This window comes from Malus sylvestris, chromosome 6 (assembly GCF_916048215.2).
Source record: "Malus sylvestris chromosome 6, drMalSylv7.2, whole genome shotgun sequence".
Classification (NCBI taxonomy): domain Eukaryota; kingdom Viridiplantae; phylum Streptophyta; class Magnoliopsida; order Rosales; family Rosaceae; genus Malus; species Malus sylvestris.
This window is the reverse complement of record NC_062265.1, coordinates 26,556,778-26,583,992: the sequence shown is the minus strand read 5'-3', so window position 1 is coordinate 26,583,992 and position 27,215 is coordinate 26,556,778. Positions and strand designations below refer to the sequence as shown.

The 27,215-nt window shown below is 38.0% G+C and overlaps 4 protein-coding genes across 6 annotated transcripts; 3 read left to right on the top strand and 1 right to left on the bottom strand.

The window, feature by feature from the left end:
- Window positions 1-1,636: 1,636 nt before the first annotated feature.
- Window positions 1,637-5,224, top strand: LOC126625689 (serine carboxypeptidase-like 45). The gene is made up of 10 exons (XM_050294739.1): window positions 1,637-1,958; window positions 2,165-2,266; window positions 2,407-2,502; window positions 3,351-3,443; window positions 3,570-3,646; window positions 3,721-4,002; window positions 4,197-4,321; window positions 4,443-4,535; window positions 4,613-4,730; window positions 4,813-5,224. The coding sequence occupies exons 1-10, from the start codon at window positions 1,691-1,693 to the stop codon at window positions 4,960-4,962; spliced, it is 1,404 nt and encodes a 467-aa protein (XP_050150696.1). The 5' UTR covers window positions 1,637-1,690; the 3' UTR covers window positions 4,963-5,224.
- A 545-nt stretch (window positions 5,225-5,769) lies between these two features.
- Window positions 5,770-10,659, top strand: LOC126625687 (dual specificity protein phosphatase PHS1-like). 3 transcript variants are annotated; one of them, XM_050294735.1, is made up of 11 exons: window positions 5,770-6,013; window positions 6,226-6,311; window positions 6,459-6,601; window positions 6,688-6,887; window positions 7,022-7,198; window positions 7,284-7,444; window positions 7,781-8,855; window positions 8,968-9,114; window positions 9,197-9,424; window positions 9,651-9,808; window positions 9,967-10,659. In XM_050294735.1, the coding sequence occupies exons 1-11, from the start codon at window positions 5,960-5,962 to the stop codon at window positions 10,322-10,324; spliced, it is 2,787 nt and encodes a 928-aa protein (XP_050150692.1). In that variant the 5' UTR covers window positions 5,770-5,959; the 3' UTR covers window positions 10,325-10,659. The 3 variants fall into 3 exon arrangements, with proteins under 3 accessions (XP_050150692.1, XP_050150693.1, XP_050150694.1); XM_050294736.1 differs by having other exon boundaries at window positions 5,771-6,013; window positions 6,246-6,311; window positions 6,683-6,887; XM_050294737.1 differs by having other exon boundaries at window positions 5,772-6,013; window positions 6,683-6,887.
- Window positions 10,660-10,962: 303 nt separating this feature from the next.
- Window positions 10,963-16,542, bottom strand: LOC126625688 (ATP-dependent Clp protease ATP-binding subunit ClpA homolog CD4B, chloroplastic). The gene is made up of 10 exons (XM_050294738.1): window positions 16,329-16,542; window positions 15,042-15,612; window positions 14,565-14,680; window positions 14,350-14,472; window positions 14,048-14,233; window positions 13,694-13,909; window positions 13,189-13,406; window positions 12,852-12,927; window positions 12,674-12,763; window positions 10,963-12,377 (listed from the first exon to the last, which is right to left on the bottom strand). The coding sequence occupies exons 2-10, from the start codon at window positions 15,601-15,603 to the stop codon at window positions 11,199-11,201; spliced, it is 2,766 nt and encodes a 921-aa protein (XP_050150695.1). The 5' UTR covers window positions 15,604-15,612; window positions 16,329-16,542; the 3' UTR covers window positions 10,963-11,198.
- A 7,180-nt stretch (window positions 16,543-23,722) lies between these two features.
- On the top strand, window positions 23,723-26,726 carry LOC126625681 (transcription factor ICE1-like). Its single transcript, XM_050294727.1, has 4 exons — window positions 23,723-25,279; window positions 25,576-25,803; window positions 25,991-26,161; window positions 26,362-26,726. Exons 1-4 carry the CDS (start codon window positions 24,128-24,130, stop codon window positions 26,443-26,445), a joined length of 1,635 nt encoding a protein of 544 aa, XP_050150684.1. The 5' UTR covers window positions 23,723-24,127; the 3' UTR covers window positions 26,446-26,726.
- Window positions 26,727-27,215: the final 489 nt, after the last annotated feature.

Below are 27,215 nucleotides of genomic sequence, written 5' to 3'. Positions count from 1 at the left end.
GAGTTCAATGGATAGCAGCAAAATCGATTCAAGCCGCGGAGTGGCACGACAAAGCTTCAACAATCTTTGTTAAAAAAAAAAAAAAAATTATATATCAAACTAAACGCACAGACAGACGAAACTGATAAGGATTGAACCTGATACAACATGCGAAATAAACAAGATTACAAAATAATAAAAATATTAATAAACAAACGAAAAATGCCGGAAAGATTACAAATTTTTAAGAGGTTACATCGTGACTAACTTGTTATTAACTGAATAACAAGCATACTATTTATAATAAACTAATCCTAACCCTAAAAGATAAGAAACCGAAATCATAATATTAACTGGCTCAACTCATAAAACAAGACATTAAAATAAACCTAAATACTAATATTTTCTAATGAAACTTTAAACTCCAACGCTTTTCACCAAAATGTAGGCTTCGCATTTACTCCCTTTCCCTCGGATAATCATAAATAAATAAAAAGGTGCGTAAACAATTAACAAAAAGTGTATAAATTAATCATTTTTTCTCAAACAAAGTTACGCTTTCATATAACTAGTACCACCTTTCAAATCCGCGACTCGAGGGCTCGGTGGTCATTGGATGACCTGCAGAATGATTTGTTTAGAAATGGCACGCACTGCAATGTGTCTTCTTTCTTTTAACAATTGAGTTTTACAGGAGGAGGCAGATCAGTCAGGTCCCATTAGAATTTAGAAGCAAAATTACTTCTTGTTTGTGAAGCTCTGATGGTGTCTTTGTGAGAGAAGGATGCTCCCGCCTTCTAATAAGAATGGATATATTATAAATAAATTAGTGTATAAATAAAAGATTAAAAAAATTATGAATACAAATGAAATTTTAAAAAATATGGGTGCAAAAAGAAATTAATACATGAGTACAAATTAAAACTAAAAATAAAATCCTACAAATTTAAAAAAAGGTTGCAAATTAAAAGTGGGTACAAACTAAAAATATAAATATATGATACAAAGTTCAGCCATAAAACATAAATATATCATATGTAATTTTTCTATCATTGATTAATTATACAATGCAATGTGACGGTAAACACATGGGCATAAATACAAATAAAACTTTAAAAAATATGGGCACAAAAAGAAATTAATATATGGGTACAAATTAAAACTGAAAAGAAAATTGGTACAAATTTAAAAAGGTTTGCAAATTAAAAATGGGTACAAACTAAAAATAAAAATATATGATAAAAAAATTTAGTCATAAATATAAATATATTAATGGTAACATTTTTAACACTAAATGAATATTTTTATGTAAAAATATTTTATTATTGAAATAATTAATGATGTTATTAATACTCAAGAACCTTGATCAAAAATTGAAAAAAAAAAAAGATTTTAATCAATGAAGTAGAAAAAAAAGAATGAAAACCTAATTTTTCCAAAATTAAAATACATGTAGATATTGTTATAATAGCATTATATAGGTCAATCACATGGACATTATCGAGACAAAATCAAAACTTTGACAATACGTTTTTTGACTTTAAAGTACACCTACAAATTTACCAAAAAAAAAAAAAGAAGTACACCTACAAAGTTTTTTGACTTTAAGTTTCTCTCCATCTATATGGTGCCCCCACTCTCACCCCCAGGCCTCCACTGAGCAAACATTAAACACCTCTCTCTCTCTCTCTCTCTCTCCACTTCAGTAACCATGTATTCTTCTCATACATGGAAGGCCATGGCAATGGCTGCGGCACTTGTACTTCAGACCTACTCTTCCATGGAGGTTGTTGAGTCCTCTTCTCATCACCATCCTGATCACAAGATAACCCGCCTTCCTGGGCAACCCCATGTCGGATTCCAACAGTTTTCTGGTTACATTACTGTGGACGATCACAACCATAAAGCTCTCTTTTACTACTTTGCTGAAGCAGATATCAATCCAGCTTCAAAGCCTTTGGTCCTCTGGTTGAATGGAGGTCAGTAACCTAATTACTCCCCTTTATTACTTGCTTCAATGTAAATTAAACTTTGGACAACGTGGTTCCTTCATTTTTTTTTCTTCTAATTTATGGGCGGGATTCAAACTTGAATGAAAAGAACGGACACACTGCTCTGACCAACTGACCTAACAACATATGCAATATGGTTCCTTCATTGATGTTTTATTTTTGTTTTCATGTAGGACCTGGTTGTTCTTCTCTTGGAGTAGGAGCATTCTCTGAGAATGGACCTTTTAGACCAGATGGTGAGGTCTTGGTTAGAAATGAGTACAGCTGGAATAGAGGTATTCACCGGTTTTAGTTTCCGTGTTCGATTCTCCCTTCCTCAATATCGCTCATATATAAAAAAAAGATGAGCATATGTAAGTAGCTGCATGATTTGGAAATTAGTACATTCTTAATTTTGGCATTTGATATAATACAGAGGCAAATATGTTGTATTTAGAGACACCAGTTGGAGTAGGATTCTCTTATTCTAAATCCAATTCCTCCTATATGGCGGTGGATGATGAGGCGACAGGTATATTGTCCATGTTCTGTTACTTCCAATATTATCTGTTCATCCTTTTTGCTTCTTTCTTGCTTTCTACTTTTCTGCTTTTGAAATTTCTGGTTTTCCAAGTGGACTGCATTAAAGTAACTTAGGCTTTTCAAGACGTGACATGTTCAACAGTAATTCTTGGCTGAAATATCGGGAATTGGATCCTCTTCTATGCACAAGCTCGGGATCCTGTTAACCAGTCCACGTGAGCCGTTGGATTTTGATCATTCAACGGCTACAAATAGAGGGTCCTTTTAAAAGTTATAATAATTATAGTTGTTGGATCAAAAGTCAACGGCTCACGTGAGCTGGTCAGGAGGATCCAAATTCTGAAATATCAGATTTGAATCTCATTCGGATCCAAATTGTAGGGATCGTTGCATCTTATCTGTTTATCGTATATTGTACGGTTAAAAATTATTTTGAATTTTTTTATTTAATATTAAACATAAATAATATCTAACGAAAACTGACCACACGATGTACGATGACCAGCTACGATATAAGAATCCTTAAGATCTCCGAAGAAGATCAGAAGAGGATCCTCATCACTGTTACTTTTGCTTTCCACTCCCCCGAATAAGAGATTCTACCTCATAATCTAAATATATCAAATCTCAAAGATTCTACCGCATAATCTAAATATATCAAATCTCGTAATAAGAGATATACCACAGTTAAACCCGAGATTTTGCCCCCAAGAGCGCGAAACTCTAGTATTAACAAGCTCTTTTGACCTTGTTCCCTTCTTATGTATCTTTGTTCCTAATTCATAATTTAGAACTTACGGTATTTGTGAATGCTGTTTCTGCATTTGACTTCTCAAGCCGGGGACAATCTTGTATTCTTGCAACGCTGGTTCAACAAGTTCCCCCAATACAGGCACATGGATTTGTTTCTAGCAGGAGAGAGTTACGCAGGTACTCTAAAAATTTATCCGTTTCCGAGAGTCGTTTTGAAAGAGCATTTTGGCATTTCTGCTTCATCCTTTTGCTTTTTCTTTTTCTTATTGTTTTTTATTTTTGGTTGCTTATTATTAATTCCAGGTCACTACATCCCTCAACTTGCGAAGCTCATTGTTGAAATCAACAGAAAGGAGAAGTTCAATCTAAAAGGAATTGCTGTGAGTAGAAAGTACTTTTACTGAAATTAACACTTGCCACTCAGAAAGTTCAATAACTTCATGAGGTCTTGCAGCTGGGAAATCCCGTTTTAGAATTTGCCACGGACTTGAATTCGCAGGCGGAGTTCCTTTGGTCTCACGGGCTGATATCCGATTCAACATACAACATGTTCACTTCTGTCTGTAACTATTCGCGCTATGTGAGCGAGTACTACAGACGCTCGGTCTCACCTGTTTGCTCAAGGGTTGTGAGCCAAGTGACCAAGGAAACAAGTCAATTTGTGGACAAGTATGATGTAACCCTAGATGTCTGTATTTCATCTGTGCTTTCACAATCCAAGTTTATAAGCCCCAATGTAAGCCTAATTCTCTCCCTTAAGTTTTTGTTACACCCTTTTTCTCCGCCTGCACATTCCAAATAAATCAAGCGATATTCAAAGAACATAAATTGAAGAGCGTAGAGAGAAAAAAGGAGTGCACGGAGGTCATTTCCAATTTTTCTGAATTTTTTCTCATTACACATCCAAGTCTTCACGTTATTTGACTGCAGCAAATGACTGAGAGGATAGACGTGTGTGTTGAAGACAAAACTGTGATTTATTTGAACCGGAAAGATGTGCAAAAGGCTCTCCATGCGCGGCTTGTTGGCGTGCGCAGATGGGATGTTTGCAGCAGGTAATTAAATTCTTTTTACTTGAGATTAAAGAAAAAGCTGATGTAGGAATTCTATAAAAATACAATTTCTGCAGCTACTAATAGAAATTTCATACTTTTGCTGCATATATTGATTCTATAGCATTTTGGAGTACCAAATGCTCAACCTGGAAATACCTACAATCTCATTAGTTGGATCGCTTGTGAAGCAAGGCATCCAAGTCTTGGTGTACAGGTAACTAAATTTCAGTCTCACTTGATATATATACTTCTTGCTGCTATAAAACGAACTCATAAATTTTCTAAATTCAGTGGAGATCAGGATTCTGTAATTCCATTAACGGGAAGCCGAAGATTGGTCTCTAGATTGGCAAGGGAGTTAGGATTGAACACCACTGTCCCTTATCGAGTTTGGTTCGAGGGAAAGCAGGTATATATATTCTGGGAATTTATTTGTAATGAAAAATGAGTAACGAAAATCGGGTTTTACGATTTCTTCTTGTTCCGTCTAGGTTGGTGGGTGGACTCAAGTTTATGGAAACATTCTCTCATTTGCCACCATCAGAGGTGCCTCTCATGAAGCTCCATTCTCACAGCCTGAGAGATCACTGAGGCTATTTAAGTCATTTCTGGAAGGCAGGCCTCTGCCTGAAGTTTTCTGATACAATTGTTTGGTCCATGGTGTTCGAGTTTGAAAAGATCTTTCAATTGCAAGAAGAAAGGTTCTAAAAAAATATTGCAAAAAGAAAAGAGGGAGATTTTGTGTGTTTGTTTGGTGGATTTTGTAATTGTAATATTGACTGTTTGGGAGGGTGAACTTTGATGCAATGGAAAGTTTGTTTCTTTGTGATCGAAATGTCATAAGTTCGAGTCGTGAAAATAACATTTTTACAAAATAAAGATGAGGTTGTGTATAATAAACGTTCCCCCGATGCTCGCAAAGCAAGGAGCCAGGGTTGCCCTTTAATATTGACTGTTTGGATTGCAAATTTTTTGTCAAAAACTCTTTGACCTTGACTTATAGCCAATATCAAGGGTTCGATGGAAACTTTGGGTAAGTGATTATTCACATTCCCCTTCTCCTTGCCTTTACCCTTAAAATTGAATAAATCAAATAAAAATTAGTGTAAAACAACAAAGTGACGGGTGATGAAGAAGATTATGAGAGTGAAAATCACAACATAAGTTTTGTTAAGACAATTCTTATACTAAGTGAGAGTCGAGTAAAAAAAGAAAAAAGATCAAAAATACATTAGATCACATACTTAAAAAACACAACGTAAGTTTTGTTAAGACAATTTTCCCACCTTTCTTTCATAATTTATGACTTCTCACTCTCTCTCTCTCCATGTACTTAAAAAACACAACGTAAGTTTTGTTAAGACAATTTCTTCTTCTTTCTTTCATAATTTATGAACCCTCTCTCCGTCTAACAACGCTTAGTTTTCAGAACAGCAAAACAAACTGAAAAGGCGCCAATTCCAACTATCCCGCATTCTCTTTCTTAAAAAAGGCAACTCTTTTTTTTATTTCGCGAATTATGCTTTATCCTCCTCTGCAGCTCTCTCTCCCTCTCTCCACCTGCTTCAAGTCTCTCTGTCCTCCTCCCATTCTTTTCATTTTCTAAAGAAAAACCCCAACATCCCAAAAATAAACATTATGCCAAAAGAGCAAAGCCAGGAGCCTGCACCCACCAATCCTCTGCAGCTCCAGGTATTTTCCTCCCTTCCCCTTATCTTTCCTTCCTTTTTATTAAAACCCAGATCGTTAAAATCTCAGATTCCGCCTAATTTGAATGCCATTCGCGTTTATCTGATGTTTTGGAATCTGGGGTTTATCTGCATTGTGTAAATTTTGCATCTTTTTTTTTTATTTTTTTGGAAGAAATGAATAAACTTGGGGATTTCCGATTTCATATTTTGTAGTTTATATGCTGGAATTACAGGACAAGGAATTGGACCCTGGTTCTGACGAGCCTGAGGCCCCTTTGCCTCTCACCGTCACTTCCCGGGTTAGTAACTTGTATAATATGCTGCATTGTTACCGGAATGCTTGTTTTGTAGGACGATTTTGCATAGAAAGAGAGGTAGTGGTTGAACTTTTGAGAAACAAAAGTGAAATTTAATCATGGTTGTTTGGGGGTGCATTGGGAATGCAGGCCTTGTATATGTTGGGTGACATTGCCGCAGGGCAGGCATATAGAATCACGCAATGGATGGAACTGGTTCGTAAACGGAGTGCCAAATATCACTCCTCTGGCTTCCCCCACTACCTTCCGAGGTTCGACAGTATGCCTTCGAGGTCTGTTTCAATATTTTTGTGTTATCTTACATTGAGATGTGGTTACAATGTTCGGTAGTAGTCATCACGTTGGCCATTCAGTGTAGGAGACTTTGTTGATGATTGGGAAGGTTCTCTTCCCTGTGAGCAAACCACGGAAGTCAATCTCTGGGAAAGACTTGGTAAAGCTGCTGCATTGGACATTGAGTCGTGTTATTTTTCCTGGGATAGGCTCTCTTCGCTTCATCACACTGAGCATAGTAGTAGCAATGACAATTCTGAGGATGAAATGAATAAAGCTCTTGAGGTGTGCAATCTAAATTAACTACATTGTATGGAATTCTTGTTATGTTTACTGGATTGAATTACAGAATAAAAACATACGTCATTATTTATATTCTTATTTGCTTCCCCGTAATCTCTTCAGTTGTGTGCATATAGGTAACTGTAAATTCGGGGGGCGTTGTCTTCTTTGGCCTATTCAACCAGCCAGGGAATGATGATGCTTGTACTAAGGAAGCGGCGGCTGTTATAAAGATATCATCATCAAGAATGGCCACACAATCTGAACGCCTTGGATATGAATTTGCAAAGTGGCTTGGAGTTCGAACTCCTCAGGTAGTACATTGTCACTCAACTCTCTCCTGCAATAATATCATTATCTACCATGATACATTTATGTTTTGTCCGTTGGATATTGCAGGCCAGAGTCATTCATAATTGTAGCTTGGAGTGGCTGCAGATGAAGGAAGCTGCAGAGAAAGCAAGAGATGCAGCAAGTTCAGAAGGAGATGAATGTGGGGAAATGACGTGCTCAGAACTTTTGGAAGCTCTTGAACTTAGCCGATGCCTTTTGCTCATAAGGTCTAACTATAATCTTAGTGTCTCTATTTCTAATGTAGTTAAGGAGTTAATTCTGCATTATGAAATGTTTGTGCTTCGTTCACCATCGAGCATGCACATAACTAGTTAGAGTCGTGGCAAAAACTTGTGTTGATTGCTCGGGTCATTTTGCATGCAGTTAAATTGTTCCCCTAGGTTTTCTAGAACCTGATCTCTGCCCCCCTCCTTGTATGCTTTTAACGGAAACTAAATAAGGAAGCATCATGTTCCATGATGTGGACCACTAGAAAACGCTTCCTAGTAGATAACTGATCCTTTTATATGGTGTTCTGAAGGCCAAAGCTTTAATTTTTGCAGCTATGTTCAGGGATCTCCTTTACTTGAAAGCCCTACTGTATTTGAGTCGAGGGAAACTGCAGAAAAAACAGCGGCTGCTCTTGGTAGGATCTTGATGTTGGATCTTGTCATCAGAAATGAGGATAGGCTTCCTTGCCATAAGCTCAGATGGCGTGGAAATTCCGCAAATCTATTGTTGGCTGACAAAATGGCTTTGGGAAATATGGATAGATTGGAGGAAGCCTTCGATTCTGCAATCAAGCGATACAAACCAAGAGTAATCAGAGGTCTTCATAAGGATAGAAGGGCAACTTCAGTAGATAGCAAATTGGGTACTCATAATGCCGTAACAGTAACACAGACCTCTGATCTTTCAGATATTATAGAGTCACCAAGATCTATACAGAGTGAACTATCAGATCATTCGGTGTTTTCTGATTTTCCAGTTGTGGCTATTGACTCTGGGGTTCCTCGTCGACCTCCTGCTGGAAAGCGTGCAAATGACCAGGAAATTTATCCCAGGTTGGTTGAGTTACTACTCAACAGTTCTGAGTACTCCTCTAATGTGTTGCATGAAATAACATTAGGGAAGTTAGGACGTTCTCCCATACAAGAAACTGATGCATCTGATATACCAGCGTATGAGATGGCTTCAGTTGTTAAAAAATTTCGTAGTGGATTCCGAGCTGCTCTTAGGGATCTGCAGGGATTCCATATATTCTTACTCACACTTCATCAAAGACTGGAGAACTTGTTACGAATATTCTTCAATATTATAGATAGAATATCCTCAGGGGAGTCCGACAAAGAGGATTTGGCAGTTCCTGAGTCTCCCTCTCATGCTGCTGGAAGTTTTCATTGTGCTTCTGCACTAAGTAAGGAACGACTTGTCAATGAGAACAATCCTGATTTTAGTGATTCCGAGTCACAGAGAACTGCTCTAAGGTCTTCGTCTTCTGGAAATAAAGAAGGCTATGACTGCAGCTCTCCCATGTCAAGGGATAGTTGGCATGGGAGGTTCTCTAAAGGAAGTGCGGAGCCCCTCAGTAGTCTGCGTTTGACAGCAAAGCTTCGGGACTTCCATAAATACGCCAAGGTTGGACATCCTTAAACTAAAATTCTTCTTATATGCTACTGCAGATGAGGAAACAGCAAGTCGTTTCTTAATACATAGTTTCTCTTAAACTTCGATATATTACAATGCTCAGGTTGATGCTGAATCAAACAAAGAACTGGAACAGTGGAATGAAATGCTAAAGAGTGATGTTATCAAACTATGTCAAGAGAACAATTTTAATTCTGGGTTTTTCGAGGGTAGTGACAACAATGGTGTTGTTGATGCTTATGAATTGAAGGTATATTTGTCCCTTCTTTCCTCTTCTGTTTTTTTATTCCTTTCCTTTTTCTTTCGTGTAAACATTTCTCTATAACTAACAGGTCAGACTTGAGCACATTCTTGAGAGGATTGCATTGATATCGGAGGCTGCAAATACAGAGAGGCCATCTCGAGTCACAAGTTCCATGTTCATCGGTGGAGCCTTGGCTGCACGATCTGTATTCACGCTGCAACGCTTAGGAATTACTCATGTATTGTGTTTGTGCTCCAATGAAATTGGACAAGCAGATTCTCAGTTTCCTGATCTATTCGAGTACAAGAATTTTGCTGTAAGGGTTCTTTCTCATCAGTGTTTACACATCCAAATAAGCATATGTGAACGTTAACTAATGACATCTTCTCTCCCAGAATCCATTCTCACCATTTAATTTGGTGAAGTTTCTGTTTTTAATGTTTTAAAAATTTAATCCCCCAACTCTGCATGTATTTTATCGTTTTCATAAAATGTTTGGCACCTGCATTGTCCTGATTAGACTGCACACCCCCTTTGAACAGATATGCGACAATGACGATACAAATATCAGCACCATCTTTGATGAAGCTGTCAGTTTTACTGATCGTGTTGAACAAGAAAGAGGGAAGGTTCTCGTCCATTGCTTCGAGGGGAAAAGTAGAAGTGCCACCCTAGTGCTTGCATACCTAATGCTGAGAAAGTAAGTAAAATCTGTTATACACATCGTAGAACATATATTACACTCCTCATACACATGTGGCATCAACCGATATCCGTATTGCTTTTATTGGTGTAAATTGTGATTCCAACAATATTACTTTGAGAAATGTTTAGCTAAGTAATCTTTCTATGGTGCAGGAATTGCACTCTATTAGAGGCGTGGAATTCTCTAAAACAAGTTCATCGTCGGGCGCAACCCAATGATGGTTTTGCAAAGATCCTAGTGGATCTGGATAAGAAACTTCATGGGAGAGTTTCCATGGAGTGGCAACAGCGGAAGCCTACGATGAAAGTTTGCCCAATCTGCGGGGTAAATGCAGGTCTGAGTAGCAGCTCGCTTAAGCTTCATCTGCAGAAATCACACAAGAAGCTATCGTCAGGTAGCGTCGATAGTGCAATGACAATGGAGATACAAAAGGCTTTGACAGTGCTAAAAATTAGCCGAGGCGGAAGCGTCATCCCTAAACAGAGGTCTCATTCAGATGTGGAAAATTAAGGATCTCCCAGGCCTCCTTTCTATAAGGTGGTTTTGGAGATCAAGGACTTGTGGTTGCAGAAATGTGGCTGGCCATTCTTGTAGATATAAATATAGAGATTGTAGAGTTTGCCTGGTAATCAAGAAGATTGTAGGTTATCAGACAATTTAGGGATATATATTGGCAGCGCCATGCACTGTGTTTCTGACAAAGCGATATTATAATGTACTCTAATCTACGGGTGAAGGGATTCGAACAGAGATGTAAAGAGAAGGCGCACTGGCCTAACCCGCGTCTGCGAGCAAGCACAGTTTTTTAAGCGCACATAGATGAATATCAGTTGGTGACTTGAGTATTTCGTACCAGTAATCATTCTTGTAAAAACTCACTCAAATTACTCATTATTTTGGTAGACATTTCATTGTTTATCGACAACGTTGTGTTCGTCTATTTAACTACTTTGTCAGAGATTCTTTCGATAATAACTTCACAAGTATCAGTTCAAACTACGAGAAATATCAGAGAGTAAAGTGGGCCGAAACGCTAGAGTAGTTACTAACTGATTAGCGCTTGATCACACTGCAGGTCACATGGCAGCACACAACTTCTCAGAGGTAGAAGTTTCGGAGTCTGAAAATTTTATTATAAATACCAACACTGAACCACCACACGAGGTGTAAAAAGAGAAGTCTAATTCCACTATTTTTTCTGTATTGAACTGGTACAGCCTTGAACATTCAAGTGAAGAACCATTAAACAAACAGCTTTCAATTGCCGCTACCGACTAAGTCCTTTTCGACATTAAAACAGACTACGTTCAATGGCAAAGTGCAAATGAAAAAAAGATACAAATATATTGCCAACAGATCAACGAAATGCGCCTACGTTAGCTTTTCAAACGGGAATCGGCTCTGGCAAAGACTCGGGAGCACCGCTGCTGCCGTTTAGCACGGTCACGTTCCCATCAGAATCGACGTCCACAATGACCGAGTCGCCTTCTTTGATCTCCCTTGCAAGCATCTTCTCAGCCATGCTGTCCTCCAACAGTCTCATGATCGCTCTTCTTAGAGGCCTGGCTCCGTAGCTCGGGTTGTATCCTTCGTCAACCACTCTGTCTCTGAACCTCTCCGTCACTTGAAGCTCTATCTCCTTCTTCTTCAACCTTTCGAATACCTCCTTGAGCATTATATCTGCTATTTCCTTTACCTCCAGCTTGGTGAGTTGACGGAAAACAATCATTTCGTCCAACCTGTTCAAGAACTCGGGTCTGAAGTATTGTTTTAGTTCCTCTGTCACCAAGCTCTTAATTCTATTGTAACTGCTATCCTTCTCATCATAATCAAGGTCAAATCCTATGCGTCGGCCTCCCTTCTCAATAACACTGCTTCCTACGTTAGATGTCATTATCAGAAGTGTATTCTTGAAATCCACGGTTCTGCCCTTGCTGTCGGTTAATCTTCCATCCTCGAGTATTTGAAGCATCATGTTGAAGACATCGGGATGAGCCTTCTCAATTTCATCAAAAAGCACCACAGTGTAAGGACGGCGTCGAACGGCTTCAGTCAGCTGACCTCCCTCTGTGTAACCAACATAACCCGGGGGAGAACCAATGAGCTTGGAAACAGTGTGCCTCTCCATAAACTCACTCATATCAAGCCGAATCATGGCTTCTTCAGAACCAAAGTAGTATGCAGCCAAAGCTTTAGCGAGCTCAGATTTCCCAACCCCAGTTGGACCAGAAAAGATGAAACTGGCAATAGGACGATTAGGATTCTTCAGTCCAACACGGGCTCGGCGAATAGCACGACTAATAGCCTTGACTGCTTCATCCTGACCAATCACTCGCTTATGAAGGGTCTCTTCCATCTTGAGGAGGCGGTCTGATTCATCAGTGGACACTTTCTCAACTGGAATTCCAGTCCAGGAGGACACAATATGTTGAATATCCACTTCAGTCACGAGAGGACCTACATCTCCTGCCTCACTCTCTGCCTTGCTCATCTCCTTGCCTTTATCAACAACAGCTGTGATCTGTGCCTTTAGGTCCATTTCTTTGTCACGTAACTCCCCAGCCTGTCCAAAATGCATGTTGTCAGCTCAACTTTATGCAAGTTTTTTTAAGCCACAGGCCTAACAGACGATGATATTTGACAGTCTTAATCTACCATCAGAAACCCCATTAACTCTGAAATCAATTTTACAACAGAAAGAACTTCAAATTTTAGAATTATTTCTAGTAGCTATTTCTATTGATTCAGGACGTTTTAGCACCCCTAGATCACAGTGGCCTAATCAGATTCACATTCATGCCCTTTAGAAATCAAGTGTGTATACTGATGCAAAGTGCATTCAGAAACAGAGTTCTGTACCTTTTCAAAGTCTTGGCTTCTAACAGCCTCGTTCTTCTCTTTAGTGATTGCCCTCAGCTCTTTCTCAAGCTCTCTAGCTTCTTCAGGTAGCTGTAAAAAACATTTAGCATGTCCCCATCAATACAAAATCCCTGAGCTTAAGAAGACGGTGGCTATCAAAACTTAGAAATGGTCATACCTGTGCATGACGAAGGCGAACTCGAGAACCGGCTTCATCAATCAAGTCAATTGCCTTATCAGGCAGAAAGCGATCACTGAAGTATACACAATTATCAATCAGAACAGAACTATTCGAGTACACGTGCATGGGGAAAGAGATAGGTAGCTAACACCATCAGAAACAAACAGAAAAGTGGAGACCAACTAATTTCTACGGATGGGTTATGAGGAGGGAATGCAAACAATAACAAAGGACATTTGTACTCATCAAAACACTATAAACATTTAATTAGTTTTAATAAGCATCAACAGTATCCAGCATTAGCAACATTGCACATAGAAGTAGGGATGCCTACCTGATGTACTGGTATGATAGCTGTGCAGCAGATACCAGGGCTTCATCAGTGTAACGGAGCTTGTGGTGAATCTCGTAACGCTCTCTAAGCCCTCTCAAAATTTGAATGGTTTCATCCACGGTTGGTTCAGGAACTTTGACTGGTTGGAATCGCCTTTCCAAGGCTGGATCTTTCTCAATGTGCTTTCTGTATTCATCGAGAGTTGTGGCTCCAATACACTGTACCAATAGAGATGAAACTTACCATTCGGATTCAAATGTAAACAGCAGCAAGCTAATATAATGTAGCAAATATATCATTCTGAATCGTCAGGAATTCAAAGAGCACAAAACAAATAAAAAGCTCAACTCCCCGGACAATAAAATCTATAACTGCATCCTCCGGTTAACAAATAGATATGTGTTTAATATACATACTCGATATTTGTTCAGGTAAAAAAATAAAACAAAAAATGGTTTGAATACTTTTTATCTGTACATCACTTTTTTAATATTACGATTATTACCTGCAGTTCACCTCTTGCAAGAGCTGGTTTTAATATATTTGCGGCATCAATTGCCCCTTCAGCTGCTCCTGCTCCAATTAAAGTGTGCACCTCATCAATAAACAAAATAATCTCATCACTTTGTTTGATTTCCTCCATTAGCTTCTTTAATCTTTCCTCAAACTCTCCACGGTACTTTGTACCAGCAACAAGAAGACCCATATCCAGAGTTATAACCTAGACAGTTTTAAGAAGGAGAAAAGGTCAAACATATTATTACATTGCTTTTCAAGATATAACTTGATATACTGAAATAGAAGGAACGGTTCCAAATAAGTTTAACCTATTCAGAATTATAACTAAACTCTCACCCACCTTCTTTCCCTCTATTGTTTCAGGAACATCACCAGTTGCAATCCGTTGAGCAAGACCTTCTGCAATTGCAGTCTTCCCAACACCAGGTTCTCCAATAAGGCAGGGATTATTCTTGGTCCTCCTACCCAAAATTTGGACGACACGTTCAATTTGAGGTTGTCTTCCAACAACAGGATCCAACTTACCCTGTGAATTGAAGAAAAAGTATCTTAAAAACAAACCTTGACACAAAAATAAAACATCTAAAGCAGAGCACATTCTACAACATGACAAAGGAAAAAAAGAATAAACGAGTTCAACACCTCCTCTGCTAGCTTAGTCAAATTGGTCCCGTATTCTTCTAGAGTCGGCATTTTATTACCACTGGTCCCTCCTCCAACACCAGCACCAACAGCCTCTGTGCTCTCACCAACCATACGAATAACCTGCCCGCACCAAGAAAGTTTTTTATGGTTACTTTCAGTTCTGATAATGAATTTCTTCAAAAAGAATCACTAAACAAGGATGCTATGCTTGCCTGTGTGCGAATGTTACTAGGATCAGCACCTAAATTCTCAAGAACACGAGCTGCTACACCCTCACCCTCCCGAAGCAATCCCAGAAGCAAATGCTCAGAGCCAATATAGTTATGACCTGAAATCCATCATTTATGAACTGTTTAGTTAACACAAAATTGGATGTATAGCAGAGAAGCAAAAAAAGAAAAAAGAGTTATCAACTTGCATTGAGATCATATTTCTGCCTTCAATTCATGTATGATCCCTACACTTCAATTGAAATATGGATTCACTCCACAAGGATTACGTTTGATGCCAAACAGCCTATATAAATTTTGTTCCACCTACTATAAATGAAGGTTTACACATCGCAATTACTAGGAAAACCAAGTAAATAAAGGCAGGATGCCCTTCAAGGAGAAAAAGGATGCTTCTTATTAGTTTATATCAATGTTTTTGAGGCATTTGGTGAACAGGAGGAAGAGAAAAGAAGGTACCAAGTTGGCGAGCTTCCTCCAGTGACAGCTCCAAAACTCGCTTTGCACGAGGAGTGAATGGAATTTCAACAGCAACAAATCCACTACCCCTTCCAATTATCTTTTCCACTTCAACTCGTGCATCTTTAAGATTGATTCCCATGGATTTGAGAACCTTGGCGGCAATACCGGTCCCTTCACCAATAAGACCCAAAAGTATCTGCTCAGTACCAACAAAATTGTGACCTAGTCGCCTTGCTTCCTCTTGTGCAAGCATAATTACTTTAATTGCTTTTTCTGTGAAGCGCTCGAACATGGCTTTAGGCACACATCTGCTAGCTCGTTCACGACGTTTAGTGTTTGCGAATTTCACCGTAGAAAATAAGTCATGCCTGGGTTTTACGCTAACATCTAAAGCATTAACACTCCGGAGTCCTGTGTAACTGCTCATTCTCATTGCAGGTGCTCGTAAAGTACAGAACATGACTGTCCTTCTGGCATTCCCAGACCCTTTAGAGTAGCCAAGCCTTCTCCCAGTTGCCACACTTGGAATATAAGTAGACTGAACCAGATTCCTCGCCATGATTCCAACCTATTCCGCATTCAGCAATGACCAAACAAAGATTTAGTTCACAATTCAAGACATCCATAGAGACACAAACTCAACATACAGATTTCACTAATAGCTGAATTTATGCTACGTGCTTCAAACTACGGAGATTTACGCAGCAATATTCACACCAGTAAGATTACTACTCAAGATACAGAAATGTCCTCTCTCCCATTAGAATAAAACATATGTATCGACTTACTCAATAGTAACTATAACTACAAAATTGAGAAATCCTTTTCCAACTCCATTTTCGCTATCAACGAAACATAAAGTTTAAGTCTTTCATCCATTTTAGTCTCCAAACCAAGCATGTAAAGGTCAAACATCAAAACCCAACAATAATTACATCCATATAACATTAAAATCTACAAACCTCGTGAATTACAACGGTACAAAAAAGTTCAGAAACATAGTAACCACAAAAACAATGGATTCCCAGATTCAAACAAGGCCATATAACCTCAAAAACACAAAAACTTCAGATACCCATGTTACAACAACAGCATAAAAACATTAACAAATCCGAAACTCGAACATAAGAAGCAGATTTCACTCACAACAGATAAGAACAATCGATTAAAAGGGGAAGACCCCAGAATCCAGATAAACCTAGGCAGAAGTAAAAAAAACCCTAACTTTTCACGCACAGAAGCAGTGAATCCAAAAGGGTAAACCGATTGAAAAGAAAAGCTCACCTAAAACCCCGTTATCTGGATAAACTTTCGAATTGAAATATTAAAAATGGAACTTATAGAGAGAGAAAGAGAAGAGAGAGAGAGGGTCTTTCTTCGGAGACGAAGAGAGAGACCCTATTCTTAGTATGATATGGTCGGCCGAAAGAGGAAGAGATAGGTGTGGTCTTAAGAGAAGCGCTCTCTCTCTCTCTCTCTCTCTCTCTCTCTCTCTCTCTAAAACTCTCTCTATAAATTGATAAATCTATCTGTTGGCCTTTTCTCTTCCACATGAAGGTGCATCAGCGTTCATGCACCGTTGCGTACACGATAACCTACAGAACACCGCTAACCTACGACCGCGAGTGATCGACGGCAGCGAGCTACGACACGTCGTTTAATAGTGTGAGATTGTGGCTTCGAGTGGGCCCACCGGCCTTATCTGTAAGCCAATGTGAATGTTAGCACAGTCCCCATCTTGACGCTGAGATATTTCGTGCGATGACGGTTTTGCCCTTGATACGCTTCGACTTCATTCGCCAGAAGTATTCCGTGAAATACCAATACGCCGCGTTTTGATTGTATCACAGTCGTACACGAGACCAATTGCTTAAGCTTCCTTCAAATCCTTTTTGTTTTTTTCATTCATAATGTTAAATTGTGAGGTAAATTCTACAACTTACATTGTAATTGTAATACGTAAAAATGTTTGCGCTTGTTTGGAAACGTTTTTATGATGATTAAGCGTTTCAAGTAACATTTGATTAAAAATAAGTTAAAATGTTTGGTAGGTTATAAAAAAAACATAAGTTGCTTACAATAAGCACCTCCAAGTGCTTTTTTCGAAAACACATCAATTATTAATAAAAATTGGAACATCTTTTAAAAAAATAGTTTTGAGAAGTTTTTTCGTATGGGCATTCAGCGGTTGGATTGAACAATATGTTGGATTGTTGTTCAATTTTTTTAAGTTTAGTCACAACATTTATAAGCTTAATAACAGTTATAAACTAGCGAATTGCCCTAGTAATTAGGGTCTTCCTCTTCAATCTGTTATGTTCCGAAATCAAACTCTCTCATCTCTTTAGTGTAATTTAAAATAAGAACGTCGATTGTATTACAATAAAATAGTAATAAAGATACCACATTTAATAAAGACGAGTTCTACTTGTATTGTAGACCTCATCACTATCAGAGAAAGATCAATGATTAGGATGCGTTTTGTTGTTTGTACATGTAAGAAATATGTCAGAAAATATTTAGGAGTGCTGGGGTCGGCGGCCTTTTGTTTTGGCCTTGTTGTCAATTCGGCGACCATAACTTTGTGTGTATTTTTTTAAGTTTGTTCTTTCTTTTGTAGGCTTATGGAGGTGCTAGATTTTTGGGCTAATTGGGCCAAGGAGACTCAGCCCACTTTGTAGTCTGTCAAATTCAAGATGATCCAAAAGTGGGCCGGTCAAGATTTTTTTGTGGGTTTTGACTAAAAAACAGATTTGTTTGTGGGCTTCTCAGGCCTTTTAAGTTTGGCCCAAATAAAGAGAATTGTTATTAGCACTCGAAAAATCTCATTCTAGACTATTTACAAGTGTATTTTTCTTTCTAATTATTGAAAGTTTGGAGTGTCAAATGAGATTTTTAGAATGTTAATAACAATTCCCGAATAAATAATCATTTTTTCGAACTTTTCTTTTCTGCGCAGAATGTTATAGTTTGGAGTCTTTGGACTAAGATGAGGAATTTAATATCACATATGAAGGGATGAGAATCATGGAATAAGGAAGGAAATCGAACTTTTGACTAAGTTTACTCCATATCTTATTTCTCACTCACCTTCACCCATTGGGATAACCCTAAGAACAATTTACGAGTAAGATAGAACTAACATAGTATCGCTTTTAAATTGTGTGACAAGGCAACGCTTGTAAGCGTAACAATGTAACATCTCACCACATACATGTCATATCGTCTTATAATTAATACTATTACTACCCTAATAGAGTGATATATCTTGACCATGCCAAACTTCTTCATGGTTTTATCCAAAGTAACCAATTCGTGCATCACCAATAGATTCCATCGTTTTCTAGATCCCCTCGGTGTGTTTGTTGCCACTTTGAAGGAATGCTACGCTCGACGGCTCAACCCGAACTACTCCGAAGCGACATAGCTCGGTTCTAATGAAAAAACATAGGGCCGGCATGGGATGTCCGTGTAAATAATTTCCTAAGTTGGGATGTTATAGTATAAAAGAACGTTTCCCTTGCAAGTACTAAAGGAGTGTGGGGTAACACCCTAAATATTAAGGGCAGCCTTTTGATGCCAATGGGACAATGTCCATGTAGCTCACGAGGATAGTCCTTGAATATTAAAGGCAGCCTTAGCCTTTCCAAGAAGAGATCATCTTCGGATCTCTCCTCCAAAGTCCAAAAATCAAGTGATCCGGATTTTTAAAATTTGATCCAACGGCTAAAAACAGAGAAATTAGTAAAAAAAAATTAAAAACTATAATAATTTTTAGCCGTTGTATAAAATTTCAAATGCGCATCACTTAATTCTTAGGCTTTGGAGGAAGATATCCGCAGATGATCTCTTTCCGTCTTTCCCTCTTGCAATTGCAATATTATTCTTGTGGGCCCCTTTCTTTCTCCTTTTACATCTGTTTACATTTTACATTAACTACACTTTCGTTGTGGTCCATAATTTTAATTTCCACTTGTCCTTTGCTTTATTTTTATAGATTTAGTGGGTCCCTTGTAAATAATTTTTTGTTTTATATACATTTATTTACCATTTTGAATTCAAGTTTCAAAAAATTTCGACGTTTTGGGAGTTGAGGTTAGTGAGACTGAAGTAGAATAGGTTAAGAGTTCGATCTTTCAAATGTACTGAAAGTATTAAGCTTGATTTCGATAACTTCGGGTTTACAAGGTAATCGAGCTCATAAACAAAGCTTGACCCTAATTTGATTAAGTTTGGTATTTCTTAACTCCGGGATAAACTTGTTTAAGGCTGCATGATTAGAGTAACTCTCACATCTGATAAAACCAATGTCATTTTAAAGTGAGATTAAAATACATAAAATCTCACGTCGGCAAAAGTAAAAATAAGAGAATTCCTATAAAAAAGGGCAAATTGTGCATAAGCTCTTATTTTGTGAGAACTCAATAAATGATTGATGTGTTTTTGGTGTCTCTATAAAAGTTTGTCTTAATCAAGAAGGGGAGTTTGATTAGTACATTAGAAATAAAGGTGGGAGGGAGGGTGAATGAAATGGCACACACAACACAAACTAGACCAAAGGGCAAGGGCAGAGAGAGAGAGAGAGAGAGAGAGAGAAGGAAGTAACCGTTGAGGAACCACAAGATCTTAAAAATCCAAAAGAAAAGGTGAGGGAGAAAGAGATGTTTGATTGGTTGGTTCATGGTTGTTGTGGTGAATAGAAAGAGGCTCACGAGATGCTTGGCTTTCTTTCTATTACCTCTGAAAATTATTCCCTCTGCCTCTCTGGCTGCTACTGCAGTTCCAATCTCTCTCTCTCTCTCTCTCTCTCTCTCTCTCCCTCTCCTATTTACTCCATTTTTTGAATCAAAATCCTACGCTACTACAACTCTTTTTTTTTATTTTTAAAGGAGACAACTAGTGGTAAATCACAATTATATATATTTTTAGGTTTGGAGAAAACTAGTTGAGAATTACACCCTACTCGTGACCACGATCAAGCTGATTCACAACTTACAAGTATCGAACTCAAGACCTCCAGTTTTTTATTTGAAAGCTGCTATTTGCAATTATCCACTGGACTACTTGTTGTGGTTACTACTATTCCTATTTAGTTATCATGTTTCATCCACATATGCTTGAGTTTCGTAATTCAAAGATCAAATAAGGCAGCCTATCGGGAGCTTTTAGTGGTAATTTGATACTATAACAACATTCAAGAAGTAAAAGGATGAGCATAAGGCGAGCAGTAAACTTAAGTAACAGTCAAGTAGTAGAATGATGAGTATGAAACGAGATGTAGTTCATATTTTGCAAAGGATAAAAACAACGATCGAGTAGTAAAAGGATGAGCATGTAAAAGTTAAGCAAAATGGATGAGCATGAAACGAATTGTAAACTTTATCACAATTTATGCATTTGAAAAGGGGGGTAAAATCTCAATTGAGTGATAAACAAACAAGCACGTAAAGGATGACCATACAACATATGCTATAAACTTAAATTTAGTTTAAACTTTTGAAAAAGGGTAAAAACAATGGGTGATTGATAAAAAAGGATGGCAGTGTGACAAGCTGTAAACTTAAACAACAATCAAGTGGTTAGGGATGAGCATGAGGCAAACTATAAACTTAAACGTGGTTTAGACTTTAAGCAACGTAAAAACAACGCTTGAAATGTGATAACATAAGCATGAGACAAGGGTAAAAACATCTAGATTTACCTTTGTATGTGTGAAAGATTATTGCTTAGTTTACTTGTGAAGAAAGTTGAGGTTGCACCGTCAAACTAATTGATAATATGAAGAATAACTCAATTACTCATAAGCACAAGCACAAACAAGGTTTATTCGATGTGGGATTGATACTCTCGACACGTCATTTCACGTGTGGCAAATTTTAAAGCCTAACATGAGGACAACACAAATCGTATATCATGGAGCATGTGTGGCAATTGAGTTTCACACGCGGAACAATCTGATTTGATACCATACAAAAAATTGAGATTCTATTATAAAACCAATTACAATACTTTGCTAGACTCTCGAGAATCAAGAACATGTAAAACATGAAAGCAAAACAAAAAAGTTGGTGAAACAGCATCACCTTTATTATCATTTGTAATTACCTACTTTTGGTTAACAGTTGCCTTGTCCAAAAACAGGTAAAACAGTAAAAAAAAAAAGTGGTTCTGCATTTGGTTTAGTAACACATCCATGTCTCAGAAATAGGAGCCTGGAATCTGCAGTGTGATTAGCAGATAAATTAGGGTTGCAGACACTCCAATTAAAGTTTCCTTAATCTGCAATCCATTCTGTTTTTTTTTTTTTTTTTTTTCATTTTACGTTTTGATCCCTGCAATATTTATTACATTTTGATCTAATCACATTTTCTGTAACATGCAATGATTGAGATATGTTGGGGGATGTGGCTGCCAATAACATGTTCACTGCTCATATGCAAGACATAAACCCAGAAATATATAAATATATATACATATATATATATATATATATATATATATATATATATATCATTGCAGAAAACCAAATACAGCTTAATTATCATGTTGTGAAGAGGGACAGGTACCACACCTTCAATACAACTCCAGTCTATCATTCCATTTTTTGATATAAGTTGGCTTTTATTGACGCAAAATTTGAAGCAAAGGGATAGAATTATAAAATATCAATATTTTCCTTTATTTACTGCAACTATAGGCTCATTAGAAATTACTTTTAAAATAACTGAAAGTTTTTTTAGATAATGTTTTGGGTTTCAAAAGAATTTTGCAAGATTCACTTGCGTTTTACTAAGGATTGGTTCCAAAAACTTATCACTAAAAATACTTTGAGTCATTTTAAAAGTACTTTCAAACAAACCCTATATATACACAAGGACACAACTGCTTTCAGTATTTATGCTTGAGAACAACATACTTTTGAAACTCTAATTAGTTTTTGAATAGTTGAATCCAGAATCATTTTGGCATCTATGTAGATCAAATGTAACAAGTGTGTCTTACGGACACATGGATGGTTTTGGTGCCTATATGAGATTGGATTGGATAACATGCTAAATTAATTTAACGTGTGTTCAAGAAAGAAATATATGAAGAAATTTTGTCAAAGTTAATATCTCGTTCAATCCTTACAAAATATATCAAGCACTGCATAACCTATTCATTCCAAATCCACACAAATACATTCTTACTTCAACGTACCTTTTTTTTTCTTTTTTTTTTAACATACGACATTATCTACATTCTACACCAAGGAAGGGGGGGCTTAGCCTCACAATTGCTTAGCAATAATGTGGTTGAAATTTATCTTTTGCGAGAATCGAACATGAGACCTCTCACCATAGTACTAAGTGGCTACTTCAACGTACCTTAAATCTTAGTTATCAAAATCCAATCCAAACACATGTAAGGCCCCAAAAGAGCCCTTAAGGGACAAGGCATGGACCAAGACGCCAAATAAAAACCCCGTCTAATCTCCTAGTCACTAGGCCTCTACCTGCCGCTCCACTAGCCCCTTTTAGAACATAGGAGAATGACTTACATTGCATACGTACAGTATTATTGTGCTATTATGTGCCATATAAGTTGGTTTCAATTGCGATTTAGGGTGGGTGTGCTAAGCTAGAGTTAGACTATATGATAGAAATTTTCTCTAATTTGGAGGGTTAGAGCACACTATAGTCACCTCTAAGTCTATGATTAATAAGGACACCAAAGAAGTATGTAGGTTAAATATATGTTGCCTTTAGACTCATATGGGATATGTGACATAGCAGAAGAAGACACATGAGAGGCGTGCGTAACGCATAAGAGTTAAATGCAAAAGAGTATGATGAATTACTTAAGAGATAAGAATTTCAATACGAACAATTAAAAAAACATATGTTCTTAAGGGAAAGTGCTTATATAGTCAAATCAAGTTAAGGAAAGTATTTTAATGGCCATAACCATAAGTATAATGTACTAATGACCTAGCTTAACACAAGTGTGAGGAGTGTGCAACGCATAAGAGTTACATGCATAAAAAAGAGTATGATGAATTACTTAAGAGATAAGAATTTCAATACGAACAATTAAAAAAACGTATGTTCTTAAGGGAAAGTGCTTATATAGTCAAATCAAGTTAAGGAAAGTATTTTAATGGCCATAACCATAAGTATAATGTACTAATGACCTAGCTTAACACAAGTGTGAGGAGTGTGCAACGCATAAGAGTTACATGCATAAAAATATAATGATTACTTAAGAGATAAAAAAAAATAGCAGGAACACTAAAAAATAGTACAATTTGAAAGGACGGTGCAGATATGGTCAAATCAAGTTAAAAAAAGTATGTTAGTAGCCATAACCGTCAGTACAATGTACTAATAAACAAGCTTAACACACATATAAGACGTGTGTAACGCATAAGAGTCAGGTGCACAAAAATATCATGAATTAGCTAAAAAAATTAATAAAATAGATGAATTTTGTGCTTCAAAGTTTCAAAATTTGCAAGCACAAAGCAAATATTCAACCTCTTTTTTAAAAACAAAAATAAAAATAAAATTGCAATGAAGAACTAAATACAAATTTTAGAGGGAGAAAGAAAACTCTCCCAAACACGTGTGAATTATTACCTGTAAATTTGCAGTTAAGATGCCATGATTAGAATTTGGAACTCACATAAAACCCCCTACAAACCTCACACAATCCACCCTCCAAAACCAGCTGAGCTTCTCCTGCAAATCCCTGAATTGCAGAAAAAAACCCAGTTCTCCAAAAAGCCGAGCAGGAAACGAGGAAGGAGATGCCATGAAAGCTTATCCCAAAGCTTTCGGTTTTTTTTTTCCTCACAGTAATCATCACATAAATCCAAATGGCGATAAGATTAGATTAGATTAGAGTGTAACGTTTTCCAGAGGCTATCGTGTGAAGAAATCGCCATAAAGCTATGCCCTTTTCCTTCTGCAACTTCCATTTCTTCCTCCATTAAAAAGCTCTCTCACTTTTTGCATTTCTCTCAATCTCAGTCGACCCCTTTCGGTTTCTGCTGATTCTGTCACTTTCCCGAGAAAAACCCAGAAGGGAAAACTCGTTTCAGAATGCTGCCGAGGCTGAACGGTGGTGTTTGGATGGACGACAGGGAGGACAGAGAGACTGTTTCCTGGACTAGAACCTCCGCCGCTGCCATTGCCGGCACCACCGAGAACAAAGACGAGATGGGTTGTCTGTCCACCTTCAAATCGATGCTGGAGGTTGAAGACGACTGGTACATGGCGGCGAATAACAACATCCAGGGCCATTCGGATGTCAGAGACATCAGCTTCTCCCCGAGCTTTGCTGACCCAGAAAGCTTGTTGCTCAACCCGGTGGACTCTTCCTCCTCCTGCTCGCCGTCGTCGTCGGTTTTCAACAATCTCGACCCAAATCAGGTTCATTACTACATGCCTCAAAATCCCAACTTGTCTTCGCTGCTTAATGTTGTTCCTAACAACCCTTTGGATCACGGCTTCGATTTGGGCTGTGACATTGGGTTTCTTGACACTCAAGCTTCGACTGGTGGTTCGAGTTTGATGAACAGGGGAGGTGGGGTTTTGACTGGGTTCAATGATTTGAGCTCAAATAGCCAGATGAATGCTCAGAATTTGGGTTCTAATTTACAGTTTTCGACTACCCGTATGCCTCAATTGCTCGAAAACAGTTCAAAATTTTCGGGCTTTCAAGGTTTGGATGATGGTTCAGCCAATGCTTTGTTTCCTAATAGGCCTAAGTTACTGAGACCCCTTGAGTCCTTCCCTTCTGTGGGAGCACAGCCAACTCTTTTCCAGAAAAGAGCGGCGCTTCGGAAAAACTTAGCCGACGGTGGAAGGAATTTGGGTGTTTTGGGCTCACAAGGGGGCCTGGTTTTGAATGAAGGGAATGAGAGGAAGTGGGAGATGGGTGTTGAGAATGAGAAGAAGAGGAAAATGAGCGGGGGAGATGATGTTGATGATCTGAGTTTTGATGGTTCAGGTTTGAACTATGATTCGGATGAGTTTACTGAGAACACTAAGGTGGATGAGGGTGCCAAGAATGGTGGGAATAGCTCGAATGCGAAAAGTTCTGTTACTGCTGCTGGAGGAGGAGGAGGAGGGGGTCGTAAGGGGAAGAAGAAAGGGTTGCCTGCTAAGAATCTGATGGCTGAGAGGCGCCGCCGGCAGAAGCTCAATGATAGGCTGTACATGCTGAGATCCGTTGTTCCGAAGATCAGCAAAGTAAGAATTATTTTACACAATTTTCTCGTGAATTTTAATATGCAATGATATGTTTTAGGTGATTGATTACGTCCTCAAAGTTCACAAGCAAATTGTTTTTAGCCTTTTCATTTGTTGAACAAGTAGCATCATTTACAAGGCTCCAAAATACTTTCATTTTAATTTAAGATGGCACTAATTTGTCTCACATTCAAACTTTTAGCCATTTAAATGAAGGATTAGTTACTAAATTGCTATTAGGAGGATCTACGAAGAACAATTTATGATTTGAATGACATTTCGTCATGGGATATCAGATGGACAGGGCCTCGATCCTTGGGGATGCAATTGAGTACTTGAAGGAACTTCTGCAGAGGATCAACAACCTCCATAATGAATTGGAGTCCACCCCTCCCGGGTCTGCATTGACACCTACCGGAAATACTTTCCACCCTTTGACACCCACTCCGGCTACCCTGCCAAATCGTATCAAGGAAGAACTTTGCCCCAGCTCATTACCTAGCCCAAATGGCCAACCTGCAAGGGTAACAGCCCCTATGCTTGGAAATTACTTTTTGCTCTTCCTCAATCCAATAGTATAAATTAGATTTTGCTCTTAACATCCGGAAACTTTTCTGGTAATTTTACTTTTTGCTAGAAGTACGAAAGGAAATGAGTAACTCTGTTCACTTTAGATCATCGTAGTGTTCTGATATTGATCACTATATACAGGTTGAAGTTAGGCAGCGAGAAGGACGAGCAGTGAATATCCACATGTTTTGCGGCCGAAGGCCAGGTCTGTTACTCTCGACCATGAGAACTTTGGATAACCTTGGGTTAGACATCCAGCAAGCTGTCATCAGCTGTTTCAATGGTTTTGCTATGGATGTCTTCCGTGCCGAGGTATCATTCATTACACTCATCAGTTCTTTGCACATACAGCACACCACTAACATTATCGTCGCCTAACATTATTGAGGAGGGTAATGCTCTCCCACCAGACAGTCTAACATGTTACGTTATCAAAAATCTTTACACGTAGCCAATAAGTTGGATGGTTGGATAATGAAACATTTCTGCTAACTTCTCTCGATATCTTGCAGCAATGCATGGAAGGCCAGGACGTCCACCCGGATCAGATAAAGGCAGTACTTCTGGATTTGATCGGGTTCCATGGCATGGTGTAGATTGCAGCAAAACAACTAGCTCAAGTTTGATTTAACCACAGACAGGAAGGAGTCGTGCAATTTGTATGTGTCTTGCCATAGCTGATAGCTTAATTGTGTCGTTCAATCAACTTCTTAATTAGCAGATTTTGAAGGAACATAAACTTTGTAGCTGTAGGTTTGCTTTGTACCATCAGCAAATTCAGCTCGATCAGAACTGGATTTACTGAAAAAAAAAAAAAATTCTCAGCTTTCTTTTCCTTGTTATTAAATAATTTTGGGACCGGAATTACCCCATAAAATTTAGAGAGTTTTAACAAAACACTCCCGGTACTGTTCACTTTTAACGAAAAACCACATTTTTACCTTTAAATGACACTATTCAATATAACTTTAAAAAGGGCTTTTCGATAAAAGAGAAGTTTTTTTGAACTTTTCGTTAGTTTTCCTTAAAATTTTATCCCCTTTACAATAATTGTGCTATTATCCGACCGTGGAGAAATTTTTTGTGTGCTATAAACACGGCTCGGTATAACAAGTGATATAATACAATGAGTTGAAAAATATATTTTTTAGTTTCCAACCAATTGCATAATTACACTTGATGTAGTGGGACATGCTTGCTGTACACCAAAAAATCTCTCTTTGTGGTGAATGGTTTTCTACATGCTTTTTTAAGGATTGCTTGTGGCAGCCCGTCCCTAATATTACGATTTTATGAATTTTAAAGGCATGATTTTACAAAAGTGCCCTTAGAGGTGAGGGTTAAAATTTTCGTTGATCAGCGTATA

What these genes read in the sequence shown, in the direction of transcription:
- LOC126625689 (XM_050294739.1), top strand. Translation starts at nt 1,691, where the DNA reads ATGTATTCTTCTCATACATGGAAGGCCATGGCAATGGCTGCGGCACTT. An exon ending in TGAGTACAGCTGGAATAGAG is followed by an intron (nt 2,267 to 2,406) that starts GTATTCACCGGT and finishes GATATAATACAG; the next exon opens with AGGCAAATATGTTGTATTTA. An exon ending in TTTGGTTCGAGGGAAAGCAG is followed by an intron (nt 4,731 to 4,812) that starts GTATATATATTC and finishes TGTTCCGTCTAG; the next exon opens with GTTGGTGGGTGGACTCAAGT.
- LOC126625688 (XM_050294738.1), bottom strand. Translation starts at nt 15,603, where the DNA reads ATGGCGAGGAATCTGGTTCAGTCTACTTATATTCCAAGTGTGGCAACT. An exon ending in CTAGTAACATTCGCACACAG is followed by an intron (nt 14,473 to 14,564) that starts GCAAGCATAGCA and finishes TGGTGCGGGCAG; the next exon opens with GTTATTCGTATGGTTGGTGA. An exon ending in CTATCATACCAGTACATCAG is followed by an intron (nt 12,928 to 13,188) that starts GTAGGCATCCCT and finishes TGTATACTTCAG; the next exon opens with TGATCGCTTTCTGCCTGATA.
- LOC126625687 (XM_050294735.1), top strand. Translation starts at nt 5,960, where the DNA reads ATGCCAAAAGAGCAAAGCCAGGAGCCTGCACCCACCAATCCTCTGCAG. An exon ending in TTGGAGTTCGAACTCCTCAG is followed by an intron (nt 7,199 to 7,283) that starts GTAGTACATTGT and finishes TGGATATTGCAG; the next exon opens with GCCAGAGTCATTCATAATTG. An exon ending in TCGAGTACAAGAATTTTGCT is followed by an intron (nt 9,425 to 9,650) that starts GTAAGGGTTCTT and finishes CCCTTTGAACAG; the next exon opens with ATATGCGACAATGACGATAC.
- LOC126625681 (XM_050294727.1), top strand. Translation starts at nt 24,128, where the DNA reads ATGCTGCCGAGGCTGAACGGTGGTGTTTGGATGGACGACAGGGAGGAC. An exon ending in CAAATGGCCAACCTGCAAGG is followed by an intron (nt 25,804 to 25,990) that starts GTAACAGCCCCT and finishes CACTATATACAG; the next exon opens with GTTGAAGTTAGGCAGCGAGA. An exon ending in TGGATGTCTTCCGTGCCGAG is followed by an intron (nt 26,162 to 26,361) that starts GTATCATTCATT and finishes GATATCTTGCAG; the next exon opens with CAATGCATGGAAGGCCAGGA.